The following is a 15,656-nucleotide window of genomic DNA, read 5'->3' as shown; positions in this document are numbered from 1 at the left end:
TCCAATAATAAAGAGGTGGTTATTTAATAGTTAGGCAAGCATTTTTTTGTTAGGTTTCACTATTATGAGTCCTAATAATTTCATGTTTGAATAATGCTTATGAACCGATATAAACCGAAGCGATACAAGAAAAATAATAAGCATAAAAAACATATAATTTTGTTGAAAAGAGATAGAAATTCTAATTTTAATTTTTATTATTGAATATTTTATATTTAAATAGTTTATTTCTTTAAGAGGTTTATAAATCTTGAAATAAACCTAAAAACTAACCTAATTAAAAACAAGAAACCTTAAAATAAAGCCAAAAATATATAATTTCTAACAAAGCTCAAAAAATAAAAAAAATATTAAACCAAATAGAAAACAAAATCTTAAACCAACTAGAAAAATATAAAAAATCATAGACAATAACTCATGGATATTATCGAAAGGCTTTTTTATCCCTAATTACGGCAAAATTATAACCCTACAGAAAACAAGATCTCTAAAATTTCGTAGCAAAACTTCTTTTCAATTTAACGGTTGGATCAAGACATGTTCAGTAATATAAAAGTGTGTATTAGAGAAAAATCTTCTACATCATGAACTTTGATATGAAATTTACACAATACATGTAGATAGAATTACATCCCATTTACCTAGGTCTATAGGTGGCTCGTGTTACACTGCAAACAAGGTTAATTTTTTCCTGACATATAAAAAAAAGATGTCATGGTGACGATAGCATTTTTAAAAAAGCAAGAAAAAATTGAGACTGAGATCATTGACTTGACTGAGTTTAATAAACTCGATTAATTTAATAGTATGATTAAAAAAACATTAATAGTAAATAAAATGAACAAAAAAAATGGGTAATAATTAACTATAAAAAATGAGCTATCAATATCATATTCAAAATGAGAAGATAGAAAAACTCGATGGAGACTCACCGTCACTTCGTCGTGGACATTGACCCCCGTAAAAAAGAGAGCTTACCGAGATGGTTCTAATACCACTGTGAAAGGCTGTACAATGACACCAAAAGAGACCACATGTGCTATCAGAGCAATGACTTGAAAAGCAAATCAAATAAAATACCATGAAGTGAACATCTCATGCTTCTATTTAATTAATTAGTTTGAACACAAAATTTCTTTTAAAAAACCTAAATTTAATGAAGAACAATATATAAAAAAACTCGAGATAACCTGAGTTATTTTAAATGTTGAAGGATGAAATTGTAAAAAAAAAATATAAATTATTTCAAATAAAATAAATAGCAATCAAAAGAATAAAGATCAAATTTTAAAGAAAAACAAATAAAAATGATGCTTTTAAAATTTAGAGAGTCAGACACGAAAATCAAGAAGGTGAGAGAAAATAAGGTTGTCGGTGTCACACTGAAGGTCAGTAAGCTACGTACACCACTATGAATGAAGGGGCTACCAAGATGATTTCAACACCGTTTTGGAAGGTGATATTTGGTCGTCGAGAGACGTTGCACATGCCATCCAAAAAACATGAATGTCTTCCCAACACGTTAGCATGTGCTTTGTATACACCGGCCATTTTTATTTTTAAATTTTATTTTAAATTTATTAAATTACTAAATTACCCCTTGATCAACTTGATTATAACTAAAAAATTCACATTAGTAGTATGAAAAAGCCCTTATATGTAAGTTATAGAATTTTTGCTTATAAGAGTAGGTTCGTCACTTTACTCTGCTTTTAAAAGGTGAAAAATACTAAAAAGCCTCTAGACACCAACTAAATAATTATTGTTTTAAAGGACAATTTAGTTATTTTACTTACTTTAAAAATATGAAAAAATCTAGTTGTACCTGATTAATCTAATAATAACTAATTACCTTGTGAAAAGATAATGCGTATACTAAATAAAAAAGTAAAAATAGGAAAAATATTCCCTTCAAATGGAAAACTAAAAAAGTCTAATAACAATGAATCATAAAATAAAAATATAAAATAAAATAAAATTTATAAACTATAAAACAAAATATTAGAAAGAGTTACAAGGGCACGTAATCACTAAACTAAAATTATTTATAAAAAGGGTCCAAAATACATGATGCATGAGTTTTTTTAAGGAAATAAACATTTTTCTTAATTATTTTTATTTTCTTTTATAGTTTATAAATTTTATTTTATTTTATATTTTTATTTTATGATTCATTGTTATTAGACTTTTTTAGTTTTCCATTTGAAGGGAATATTTTTCCTATTTTTACTTTTTTATTTAGTATTAATAAAGTTTTTTAGTTTTTTTTTTATATATAAATGGTTGTAGTAGCCTTTTGAAAAGTGAGACTTTAATGAATAAAAATTAAATATCTTGAATGTCTCTCTATAATTATGATATTCTTGGTCTTTTTATAGCAAATATTGTTATCATTTACTCAGGAATGCATCAATTGGTATCAGATCCCAAAAATTTATAGTGGTTAACTATTGTGCTATTATTGAAATTTTGGTGGTGAGATCCAAAATAAAATGACTAATATTCAAATCGATAATTGATTCTTTAACTAAGAAAGTTCCACTCGAAGAACAGTCTAATGGACGCTTTTATGATGGAGGACAGTTTTTCATAGTTTTGAAACCCGGACTGGCCCGACAGGCCGACCCGGGCTTGGGACCGGCTGGGTCTAAGTAAAAACCCGCCAGGGAGTTGGCCCGGCAAAACCCGATCCCGGTCGACCCTGGTAAACCCGGATGAGACTCGGCTATTTTTTTTTTTTTGTTCTTTGTAGATTTCTTAGAATTGCAGAAGTGCAAGTCGGGTACGCCCGATCTCGGTCTCTGTTTATTTCTACAAGGGCTTGTTTTCTTTTGTTAAAATGAGATTGTTTTGATTGTCTGTGTTGATGCATGCATGGTTTTGCTTCTCTTGTTAACAACAGTCCCAGGTAATCAGTGTCCACAACAGTCCCAGTTGGTATATTTTTGTCAAAAAATTGGTTCTTAGTCGAAGATGGATCAGTCTCACTAGGAAAGAACCTTGTGTGATGTCTCTTCTGGACTACTGCAAAAGAAATGGGAGGTCTATAACCAGGGAATCTAGAACAAGCTTCTCTAATGGCTTGCAACTCCTTTTCAAGGACCTTATAAAATTGGGTTTTGCTTACTCCGTCCCTAAAGAATATTATTCTTTTTGGAAGTTCATTCAATTCCTGGTAAAAGTCATCTAGTAATCCTTTCACCATTGCACCAAGGTCCCAGATGATTTCTTGTCGATGTGTTTGCGACCTCATTCTTGAGACGTACTTGTTTGCTGCTGGCCAGTTCATGCTACCAACCACAGCAGCAGCAGATGGACTGATATCTTCTAATGGGCAAGGATGAGTCACATCCGCTCCCATGAACATCACAGGTTCATTGGGATGAAAATGGCGGGGAACCTTAACGGGTTTTTCCCTTCATTCTAATTCTAATTTTGGAGCTCTTCCTTGCCATGATGCCATCAACAAAAAGCTGAAAAGAAGCGGCCCTCAAAGATATCTTTCTCTGGCAAATTAATTTTTTTTTGTTTGACCCGGCCATCAAAAACCTAATTTGGTATTATTAGGTTTTTATAACTTTTTATTTAAAATAAATATTTTTTTTCTATTTAGTGTTAATCAGGTTTTTTTTTCTATATAAAAGATTGCAATAATTGTTTTTGTAAATGAGACTTAAATAAATAAAAATCGAATAACGTTCTTAATTTTTAAAGATTCTGACTTATTACTGATCTCTTTATCCTTGACTCCCTCTGGACTGCTGCATCAATCCACAAGTAACAATATTTCTTCAACGTAACATCAAGAACTTAGCAAGGTCTTCATCTTTCATTAAACAGTCAGGGTGAGGAAAAAACTAAAAAATTGATTAAATTAAAAAAAAATAACTAAAAAAACTTAACTGTAAAAAAAAACCGATTAAAATTTTAAAAAAACGACCGGTTCGGTTCGGTTTTATAAGCAAAAAATAAAAAAACCGAACCGAACCAAAACTGAAAAAAACCGAGCCAAACTGGAAAAAACCAAGCCAAACCGGTTTGAACCAGTTTTTGTCCTAAAAAACCAAACCGAACCAAAACCGGTCGGTTTGAACCGATTTTGGTTTTTTTTTTAATTTTTTTTTCAGTTTGGTTACTTTTTTTTATAAAAACCAAACCAAACCGAAAATAATCACCCTTACCAACAGCAAGGATGTTGTTCTGGATTACAAGTTATTTCCCTGTATGTATTTGTAATCGTGGTTTAAAGTATTTTTAAAAGTATTTTTTATTTAAAAATATATTATAAAAAAATTATTTTTTTATTTTCAAATTAGCATAATAAAACCATAAAAAATAATAAAAAAATATTAATTTAATATTTTTTAATGTCAAATATACTCTTAAAACATTTTGAAACACAGATGAATGTGGCCATGATTGGAGACCTAGCCTCATCATAAACTCGTGATATGCAATAAATAGGCAAATCTGAAACATCATGCCATGGATGCACATTTTACTCTTGGCATCGAAAGTTCAGTTCATTCATTATTTTGGATTAACTGATGATTGATTTGTAGTAGTGGTTATAATATCATGATCTAGCTGTTTTTTTTATAAAAAAAATTAAAGGCTTTAAAATAATATTTTTAATATTTTTCTGAACGTTTTAATATATTATTATAAAAAATTAATTTAAAAAATAACATTTACTTCACTCCATGGGTTTAGTTGGTGAAATCAATTGGTATTTAATAAGTTAATCTTGTATTGAATATTGTCCATATCGAGGAAAGAGATTTGATATTGGTGTACGTACGTATTAAATGACATGCAAAAACATTATTTAAAGATATCTTTTAACTTCGATTAAAAAAATCAAATTTTATTTAAAATAAATAGCTTTAAAAATATATATATTTAATTAAAATAAAATTAAGGTAACATTTAAGCATACTGATCTATGCTGCCTAACGCACCAAAACATTTACTGAAAGCTACCATAGACCCGTTTATTTTTGCGTCATAAAAATATATTTTATTTTATTTTTTTTATATTTTCAGATAATTTTAATATATTTATGTTAAAAATATTTTTTAAAAATAAAAAAATATTATTTTTATATATTTACAAACAAAAATACTTTAAAAAACAACCGTTGTAACATTTCCAAACACCCCGGTAATCTCTTATATTCAACAAAAGGCTCCAAGCCTAATCGATTTCGATCCACTATTGTTTTTTTTATTTTTTTTTGAAAAACAATGGATGTGTTTTAAGAGTAACATGAACAGCTTAATCACCATTAAAAACTTTATAAATAAAGAAAAAAATCCATCACTTCTTTCCCTGAATTTAGGTGCTTGAGATATACGATATCATCCCTAATTTAAGCACGATAAGTCAGCCTAATCTCGTTTGAATTGAATGTTTTTAAAAAAATTTCTGTTGTTGTTGTTGTTGTGTCACTATCTTCCTAAAATTGCTCCAATTTCTTATAATAATTTCAAAACACAATATTAAAGTATTATGGTTGCTTTCAAATAGCCTAATTCCTTTTGCGTTTAAAAATGTTTTGGAAAATATTGATTTTTTTAAAAAAAATTAATTTTTTTAATTTTTGATTATTTTAACGTACTAATATTAGAAATAAAAATTTAAAAAATAAAAAATATTTTAATATATTTTTAAATAAAAAAATATTAAAAAATATCGTAGCTTGTTTTGGAGTGTGGCTGTGGTTGTTTTTTAAAGTGCTTTTCACTTAGAAATATATCAAAATAATATATTTTTTTATTTCTAAAAAAATATTTTTAAAATCAGTGCATCAAAATAATATAAAAATACTAAAAACTATATTAATTTAAAATAAAAAAAATTTAAATTTTTTTAAAAATACTTTTGAAATATTGTACAGACACACCACATCATTCAAATTTTACACAATGATGCCACCGGACGCTCCATCATAAATAAATCTCTAGAAAAGCATTAATTATTGGTTTTGAAGGAACTACAAGTCAGTCCCCAAGCCATACAATGATTAACAAATAAGTCCATAATATAACATAAGCATATCTCAATGTTAATATAGTATTTATAATTTTGTTATTAATATATATTATTATTTAATATTAAATTAATATCATATATCTATATAAATATTCAAAAACCTATGAATATAATATAAATATTTAAAATTTTTACACATTAAATAATAAATAGAATGTAAATATAATAAAACTCAACTGTGAGTACTCATTGTCGTCGTAGAATTCGTAGCTATTATTGACTTGCAGCTATCCCTTAGCTGTATTTGCATTGATTTCATTTTGTTTTTTGAGAATATTAATTTATTATCATCCTAAAATAGTATTAATTAATTAATTTCTTTAAAACTAGGTGTAGGGATTGATTGGCACTCATAAACACAGTCCATCATAAACACAAAAACATTTAAAACTTTCCCTCCAATTTCTCTCACCGTCCAAACACACCTCCACTCAGTCCCTCAAATTTAATTCCCTTCCCAAAAATCTCAAATCCCTAATCTCCATGAAAATTCATCATCAAGACTCCATTTTTAAACCCCCAATCACTTCTTCTTCTTCTTCCCCTTCTCCCCTTTTCAATTCTCAAAAAACCCACGACGATTCTCCTCTTCCTCTGCCTCTTCGCGTGGCAGATGTCTTATTATTCGACGATAAAGACGACGACGTCTTGGATGAGTTGTTGATGATGGGAGAAGAGGCGAGATGTAGAGGGTGGCAGAGGAGTTCAAGCTGTTACCCTCCTCACCGGATTGCTGCTCGATGGATCTCTGGTTTGAGGCGGAACAGAGTGAAAGAGAGTAAAAAGGATGAAATGGGTGGTGATGGGATTGTGCAGGTTAGGCGTTCGATGAAAGGGCTCAACGAGCAGGATTCGCGGAGTTCGGCTTCCGAGATAACTGTTTCAGGTAAAAAAAATTTAGTATAAAATTTTTACTAATTGGAGCGGAAAAGGAGTAAAAAACTATATCTTTTTGGTGTTTTTCAGGATTTTTTTTCCTGTTATATTGAGGTAATGAAAAACCCAGAAAATAATGTATGAGAAATCCAGTAAAAATAGCTGTTAATTTGACCCTAAGGAAAATTATGAGATACCCAGTTAAAATTTTGAGCAGAGGTACATGTTTTTTTTTTCCTTTTGTTATAATTCCGTACATCTTGTGATCGGATGTATTTTGTTTCTTGATGTATACAAGAAAGGTTTTTTTACATGGTTAATGTTGTTGTCTTCAAAATATCTGCAGAACAGTGTAACAGGGAGGCTACTGTCAACCTTGGAGTTGGATGTTATCTATTACATTTAATTGCAGCGAGTAAAAATGAACTTGATAAGATGTTGGAAATGCGAATGCAAATGGAGAAGCTTCTTGAAAATGTGAGAGAGGAATTGCGAAAGAAAGATGGTCTCTCTAAGCCATCTAACGTGTGTGCTTATTCAACCACGCACATTGTAGACGGTCCGGATTTTGAGACCCAACTTTCTCCGCAAATATTTACATCGTCATATGTTTTGCCAGGGTCGTCAGCGATTACCGTTTGTGATCATTCTTTGAGATGGGAGACGCCTATGCAAGAAGAGTGTTCAGAAGGAATGGATAAACTTGAGGCAGAACTTGAAGTTGAGCTAGAGAGATTGCAACTTCACTTGGATACAGTAGATAATTCGGTGAAATGTCCACAGAAGAAAGGGAGATGGGTAAGCTGAATATTATGTTTTTGTTTCTGTGGTTTGTTGTTTCGTTTGGAATCATGGCATATCTGTTTTTGAATGGAGAAAAGAGCTCTGAACTTTTGATGGACTCACAGCCAATGGTTTCCATGTCATTGCCTACATGTTTATGTTAACTATAGAAGTCGTTCATAAAATATGAAGAGTGATTTTGTAACCAATCTGAACACTGGAATTTGTATTCGTAATTCGTCCAGTTCTTTTGGATTCTCTTCCCATAAAGATTCATGGAAGTTCTATAGCCAACTAGGACTTTTAGCCTTTGCAGGATTGTTTTCTGTTCATTTTCCTGCCGCAATATTATGTGTTCGTAGTTATATCTACTGAGTATTGGAAGTTTGAAACGGCAGGTCACAAATGAGGACATTGCTACGTCAAAAAGCCAGACTGGAAGTTCTGGCGAAGTAGTTGCTTATGTATTTGAAGACCAAGCAGCACGCTCAGAAGAGCATCGCGGTGTTCCTCCTCGTGAATTGGAGCGAAGGTTGCACGAATTACTCGAATCAAGACAGCAAGAACATATAAGAGAGTTAGAAGCTAAACTAGAATGTCTTGAGCACAAGCTCCGGGAGAAAGAAATGGAGGTTTCTTGGTGGAAAGACACTGCACGTCTTATTTCTCGCCACCTTCCAGGATCTTCAAAATTCAGTTCACATCATCTTGCAAAACTTCTTAGTCCTTGACATGAGCATCAAATTTATAACAGCTTTTGCTTTTGGAATGTTTATGTGCCCCCAAGCCTGTTGTTGTAATTGGTGTTTGATGACAAGACTGTTTTGCCTTGGGACTCCACAGTGTCCATGTAATGCACAGTGGGCGATGCATAAAAAGGAAAGATGGGCAGCGATTGAAACTGCAAATTTCTATTTTGCCTTATGTTATGCTGAGCAATTTGAATAGCTTTAGGTGAATTTCGATGCCCAGTAAATTAAAAAAAAATAGTATTCTTGTGTTATTTGCTTTTTGTAGAGGACAACTCCCTTGTAATTATATATAAAAAAATCAAAATCTTGTTGATATTAGATAATAATGCCTCCAATGACAAAGGAAGAAAAAGGAAACCAGAAAAAAAATTAAAAAGAAAAAAAATGTTAAAGAAAATCCAAATATAGAAAATTTAAAACAAGAATAAAATGAACGAAGTAATGAGAGAAATGTTGGAAATAAAGAAACTCCGATGATTTATGGAAATGTCTTGCACAAAAATTATTTATGGAAAGAAAGAATTTTATAAGAGAGAAGATTTTATTAAATATATGTTATACGTAAAGATATTAAATTTAAATGTCTTGTTTTATGCTTGATATGATGTAAAATACAGTTAAAATTAATATCTTTGAACCATTAATATTTATTAATTAATCAGGATATTATTATAATTTATTAATTTATACATTAATTCACGGAAAATTAATTTATCAAGGTATTTTTTAGTTTTTTACAGAACATTGAAGTTAATGCATGTACACTGTAATTGTATGATTCTGATAACCAAATTACAAATTGATATTATTCTATGTATTTGTTTAAACAACACAAGTTTATTAATATAATTAATCTTATTAAATAAAATTTATGGATCTATCTATTTTTGCAACAAATTAAAATTCAATTCAATGTATAATTAATTAATATACTTAAGTGTTGAGAACATAGTCTGCCTTGCTCGTTCAAAAATATACTCAAAATAACAATTATATTGTATAGTTACATTACAAAGAACACTACACCAGAATTTCTTAATTCACTAAAAAAGAGTTAAGAAATGAGATTTTAAAAAATATTAATTTCAAAAGAAAATAAGTAATATTTGAATTATATTTTACAAAGATATTTTAATTTTAATTTTAATTTTAAGGATATTATTATTTTATTATCAAGTAGGACCTACCAACCTATGCCTTTTTCAAGAAATATTATTATATAAATTTAAAAAATATTAATTTACAATATTTATCCCAGGTCACAACAGAACAAAAATATTATTATTAATTTTTTTTTTAATTTAACGTGGGTGTTTGGGCCAGCTTGCACACACCTCAACTAATCCCACGGACCCTGAAGTTAACGACCATGTAAGCCTCCAATGGCTATCATATGAGCAACCACAGGGCTCGAACCTGAGACCACAGAGGGAGCAAACCTCTTGGTTCTAAGCTTTTACCATTAGGCCACCACCTAGATGGTTAGAACAAAAAAATATTATTTATTTAGGTAGATGCTTCTCAAACAATTTAATTACAAATTCAATTCAAATTATGTCTCAATCTTTGAATTCTTAGATTATAATAAAAATACTAAAAACAAGCTTCATCAATACATTTTCTCTATAGTTTTTCTCCTCCATCCATCAAAACATTCTCAAATTGGGCATTTTAGGAGGAAAGTAACTATTTTTGCCAAGCCCTAGCCATAGTCCAACTGACCATAAAATTTCCTAGCTCCTCCTTCCATTTTTTTTTTTTTTGGTTGTGATGATAAATAGATGATGATGGTTGACTTCGTCAACCTGAAAAAATAATAAAAAATTATATTTAAAAATATAATATTTTATATAAAAAATTTTAAAATATGTAAATAGAGGTTATAAGAAAAATATAAAATATGATATAATTATTTTATATTAAAAATTAATAAATAATTAATGTGAATGTAGATTATATATAATTATCTGATATTAGAAAGTTAAGAAATAATTTGTTGTGAAGGTATATTATAAAAAAATATAAAAAAAATCAGTTCTTGTGAATTAAAACTTGATCAAGAGTTCGAGTTGTGAAGGTACTAGATTAACCCGCGAGCCAAGTCCGGCTCAGTTTCATAACCTTTTAAGAGGACTTGAACTTGCAAAAACATCACTAAACCAATTGAAATTTGGAACCCACCAAATCTCGTCCTCTAATACGAAGACTTAGTAATTCCAACAATCCAATCCTCCAGAGCAGCCTAACATCGTTGCCATTACAAGTAGCCAGAGGGTACTGTTTACTTTCTGTTTGGTTGCCGAGAAAATTTACAGAGACAAAACGCACCAGAGGTAAGTGACCCAATTGTCATACTTAGCCGCTGACTTTTACATTAAAGTTTACTTTCTTGAATTATTCAAAAAACAGGCCTTTGTCAACTAAAAAGCGTTGACTTGGTTATCCTATAAATGAATTGATTTCTTTCTTTTTATGTCTGATCTTGACTGGAGGGTTTTTTTTTTTTTTTTTTGTGGTTGTGATCACACATCTATTGTTTCCAATGTTTATTTTTAGACCCCAATTCAAAACTTTTAAAGAGTGGACCTTTCACTTTTGTTATTTCGGAAGAAATGGCTTTTCTTCATGTGCTGATTCTTGTTATCTTGTCTTTGAATAGATATAAAAATAACAAGGCAATGGCAGAAGGAAGTTCTGGGTCTGAGTTTACCCTTGATTCAATAAGAAAGTCTTTGATAAGACAAGAGGATACTATTGTTTTTTGTTTGATGGAGAGAGCAAGGTTTCCTATGAATTCTGCTTTGTATAATCAGAGTTTGGATTTGGTTCCTGGGTTTTCCGGTCCTTTGGTGGATTTCATTGTTCAGGAGACAGAGGCAGTTCAAGCTAAGGTGGGTGTGGTGTATGTTTAATTTTGGTTTCTTGTTTTCTTAGAATGTTTGTTTTGTTGTGTGATGTTTTGCTTATTTATTTATTTCAGTTTCTTGTATTAAAAAAAGAGAGTCAATTTAGTTTCTTTGTTGTCAAGGTCAGTGTTTGGTGCCTTGAAGGTCTAATTGAGGAATACATTGAATTTGTTTCTATAAGCAACTGGTCATAGATTACAACATTTTAGATTCTGATAATAGAACAACCATACTGTGGTTGACTGATAGTTGAGCATATAATATAAATTATGGCTGACAATGTCAAGGCCAAGATACATGAGATGATGCTCATTAGGGTCAATACAGTTTCTCGGTGCCTTGAAGTTGTCTTAAGAAGAGACTGCAAAATGTTAGGTTCTGACAATGGAAAAATAGACGGCGGCTGACTAATTATCGAGCATGTAATTAAAGTCATGGTTGACAATGTCAAGGCCAAGATATATGAGATAATGTTTCCTTAGCTCGGGTTGGGTAATGGACACCTGCTGAAGATGCAAGGATTAGAGGGAATCAAAACCATGGCAATGAAATATTGGGTTCATGTGCATATTTCAGTTTGGTTTAGCCTTGCTGTCTGTGTCAGTTTGTGTTTGAGATGCACCAACTCTAACATCTTGAAATTATTCATCCCAAATGATGCACTTAAATAGAACCGTGGGAATTGATGCACTTAATAAAACTGTGCCAATAGATTACTTCAGAATGGTTTGGTTCTGGTTATGTTACAGGCTGGGAGGTATGTGAATCCAGAAGAAAATCCCTTCTTCCCAGATAATTTACCACCTTCATTGGTTCCAAACTACAACTATTCTCAGGTAATTGCTTGAGTTGAACTTTGCTAAGTGTCTTAATGTGAATCATGGAGTTAAAAACAACTTTATATCTGGTTATCTAATCCTGAAGGTGCTTCTTTTATAGGTTTTGCATTCTGGAGGTGCTTCTATTAACATAAACAAGGCTATATGGGATATGTATCTAAACCAACTACTTCCTTTGTTTGTTGTTGCGGGTGATGATGGTAACTATGCGTCAACTGCTGCCAGTGATCTTAGCTGCTTACAGGTAAAGGTGCTCGTAAATTGGGATGCCATGGCCCATATAGCAAACTATGTTTAGCTATTGGAGATTCAGATGGTCCTTCAGCTAAACCATTGCTTGTATTGACTATGAAAACTATAACCACTTGCTCCAGGCCCTCTCTAGAAGAATCCATTACGGGAAGTTTGTGGCTGAGATTAAATTCAGGGATGCTCCACACGACTATGAACCTCCAATTCGTGCCAAGGTATGGTTGCCAAGCACCACTTAATGTAAGGTTGGCTAGATTAGTTGGTGTTTTATGATCATGGTCTCATGCAAATGTGGTTTAGGAACATGGTGATCCAATTCATTAGTGCTAATAAGTTGCCATTTTGTATCTCTTGAGTATTTGGGGCTGAAGGATGAAAGTGTGATGTACTGAGAATCCATTAGATATATGAAAGAGAGATGGTTGTTTTAGAAAAAGCATCTATGCTCAAAGGTTATTTCCACATTCTTTACGTACCGACACTGTTGGAATTGTTGCTTTGAAGGCCAAGTTGTATGCAGCTTCTTCACCAGGCATGTAAATTTCAAATTTAGACTGCAATTCCATAACAGTGGAAAAAATTTTATAGTAGAAAAAATCTGCAAGCTTTGAAACCATTACATGGTGAGAACCCGTGGGAATTCCATCCAATTGTGAATGCTGCAGCCTACTTTTCACTGGTTTATATTTTTTAATTCTAATACAACTAAATATGAAATTTTCATGACCAACCCCAGACTCACCTACTAACAGGCTAGTGTCTTGGTTATCTCAGGACGCAGATGAGCTGATGAAGTTGTTGACGGATGAGAGAGTAGAGAAGATGGTTAAGAAGAGGGTTGAGAAAAAGGCGATTGTTTTTGGACAAGATGTGAGCGGCAGCAACAATGCTGTCAGTAAACATTACAAGGTTGATCCTTCTGTAGTAGCTCGCCTCTACGACGAATGGGTAATCCCTCTCACCAAGCGGGTTGAAGTTGAGTATCTCATCCGCCGATTGGATTGAAACCTTTCCTTACATCTCTATTAAAGTGACAGTCAAATTCAAGATACTGGATTCCAAAAATGGAGGGCATTCATAATAATTCATGATGAATAAGATGTTGAAACACTTTAAATTATTTTAAAACTGTTGTTCCTTCTTAATCTAAGATGATTTGGTAGAAACATACAATACTTGTTGACAAAATATAGATTTGGTGATGTAGATTAAGGCTAGATCAATCATTTGGTTTTAAAACAATTTATTGCTGCTTTCTGGTATTAGTAGTGTGATTATAATATTTTTTTTAGACTTACTTAATCTTTTATTCTCGATAGCACAAACAAACCGGCAACCAAAATTTGTAAACTCTGTAAAAAAGGAGCTGAGGGATTTTGACAAGAGAAATGTAAAAGGAAAGAGTTTTTTGTGTGGAAAGACTAGAAGTTTTCATGCAAATCATGTCAGAATTGTCTTTTAAACTAATTTTAATTTATTTAAAATAAATGGACATCTATTTTCAAATATATGGTTAAATTAATGTTATTATGTTTTGGAAGAACACACCTCTTTATTCATTATATGTAACTTTTCATTCACCCAAACATAAGAACTATATATCCCTCTAGATGCACATGGAGATGAATGTAGCATCCAAATTTGCCAATATGTATAATGGCATTTAACACAAATGTATCAATCCATCATGGTCCCTGGTTTATCCATCCCATGTATCGTCGTCATCTGAATGAGAAATCCTCGAAGAGGGCAACTTTTTCCGCCCACTTCAAGTATTCATGTTTATCCATCCCATGAATTTTCATTTAACACAAATTAGCATGCTGAAGACTATTGTCTTCCATTGATCTCTTGAGGAGATGATTTACCTCTATATTCAATTTGGTTCACACGGTCAAGTTTTCTGTGCACGTCTATAAGAATCTAATCACTTGCAGCGACAATTGTGCTGTTCAATTTATGGCTTCTGTAAAGATAGATGAATTAAAATTCACGGTAAGGATAGATATATTAAAATCTATGGTGGAGGAAAGAGATCCTTGCAGTGTTGACATCATAGTGTTTGATAGAAGTACATAGGGTCAGAGGAGAAGGCAGATTGGAGAGAAAGGATATCTGAAAGTAGTGGATGGGAATGCTTTTCTAATTTTTGTCACCTAGAAGTGCTATAAATGCTCAAGAGCTTGGAAATTCTATGGTGAAGCCATAACTTTGTATGGAAGATATGGATATAAACGAAAAGTTGATGAATGCAACTAACTTACAAGGCTCAGGGAAAGAAACTTCGGGAAAGTTTCTGCAAGAAGGCAGCAACTTCTTTTTTTAATGAGTATAGTCTCATTAGTCACCAGATCAACTCATATAATTGACTTCATCAAGAATGGACTCCAAAAGGGATTTGATTCATCTGGTGGGATTATTGTTGAGCCTAAAGAGAATGGTGATGGTGAATGGAGATAAGCTTCAGCTAGGTTTGGAAAGGTTACCCTTGACCCACCAAGCTCTTGGCCTGGTTCAACAGCTGATGAATATATCAAGCTCCCTAGGCATGCCAGGCTTGAAAACATGGCTTGTTCATCAAGGATGAAATCCACGTCACTTTTCAGGTAAACAAACTATATTCCCACTTCACTAAGTTCGTGTTTCCAAACAACTAAGCCAGGATTCAAGCTTTGTTATATATGTGGACAGGGAACCCTTGTAGGAAAAACATTTTAGCTAGAACTATTAAGGATCTATGAATATTTTCTCATTTAAAGGCTTTACAGTGTGATGTATCTTTCTGCAAACATGTCAGGTATACTGAAAAGGTTGTCAGAAGTGAGGTTGGAAAGCAAATCTTGGTGCTAAGACTTGCTATATTATTCTATTGGTTGACAGTTTTTTTCATTTTCTTTTCAGGTTGAAAATGTCTTGAATGTGCTCTTTTTGTTCATCATATAATTTATTTCTGCCAAACATTTATCATATTTCTTTCAAGTTCATGGCAGGTTTTCATTGCGCGAGAGCAAATTTGTCTGAAGAGACTTGGGATATCAAATACTCAGTGCTGTAGGACCCCTTCATACAAATCTGAAGTTAAGAGGAAGAGGTCGAGTGTTAGACTAGTGGAGCTCCTTAAATTAGAAAGCATCAAAGGAGAAAAGAAAGGCTTCTGTGTATACTTCTTATCGACAGAGATCCCTGTTTATAC

The 15,656-nt window shown here is 31.8% G+C and overlaps 3 protein-coding genes across 4 annotated transcripts; 2 read left to right on the top strand and 1 right to left on the bottom strand.

Moving 5' to 3' along the window:
- Window positions 1-2,725: 2,725 nt before the first annotated feature.
- On the bottom strand, window positions 2,726-3,367 carry LOC127904713 (protein argonaute 7-like). Its single transcript, XM_052449061.1, has one exon. It carries the CDS (start codon window positions 3,365-3,367, stop codon window positions 2,726-2,728), a length of 642 nt encoding a protein of 213 aa, XP_052305021.1.
- Window positions 3,368-6,333: 2,966 nt separating this feature from the next.
- On the top strand, window positions 6,334-8,631 carry LOC7458418 (protein POLAR LOCALIZATION DURING ASYMMETRIC DIVISION AND REDISTRIBUTION). Its single transcript, XM_002324293.4, has 3 exons — window positions 6,334-6,941; window positions 7,278-7,729; window positions 8,113-8,631. Exons 1-3 carry the CDS (start codon window positions 6,539-6,541, stop codon window positions 8,443-8,445), a joined length of 1,188 nt encoding a protein of 395 aa, XP_002324329.3. The 5' UTR covers window positions 6,334-6,538; the 3' UTR covers window positions 8,446-8,631.
- Window positions 8,632-10,546: 1,915 nt separating this feature from the next.
- LOC7465419 (chorismate mutase 2) lies at window positions 10,547-13,725 on the top strand. 2 transcript variants are annotated; one of them, XM_002324294.4, is made up of 6 exons: window positions 10,560-10,799; window positions 11,126-11,357; window positions 12,122-12,208; window positions 12,312-12,455; window positions 12,586-12,678; window positions 13,238-13,725. In XM_002324294.4, exons 2-6 carry the CDS (start codon window positions 11,145-11,147, stop codon window positions 13,466-13,468), a joined length of 768 nt encoding a protein of 255 aa, XP_002324330.3. In that variant the 5' UTR covers window positions 10,560-10,799; window positions 11,126-11,144; the 3' UTR covers window positions 13,469-13,725. The 2 variants fall into 2 exon arrangements, with proteins under 2 accessions (XP_052304755.1, XP_002324330.3); XM_052448795.1 differs by lacking the exon at window positions 12,122-12,208 and having other exon boundaries at window positions 10,547-10,799.
- Window positions 13,726-15,656: the final 1,931 nt, after the last annotated feature.

The sequence above is a fragment of the Populus trichocarpa genome, chromosome 18 (assembly GCF_000002775.5).
Source record: "Populus trichocarpa isolate Nisqually-1 chromosome 18, P.trichocarpa_v4.1, whole genome shotgun sequence".
NCBI lineage: Eukaryota > Viridiplantae > Streptophyta > Magnoliopsida > Malpighiales > Salicaceae > Populus > Populus trichocarpa.
This window is presented reverse-complemented; position numbering and strand designations above follow the sequence as displayed.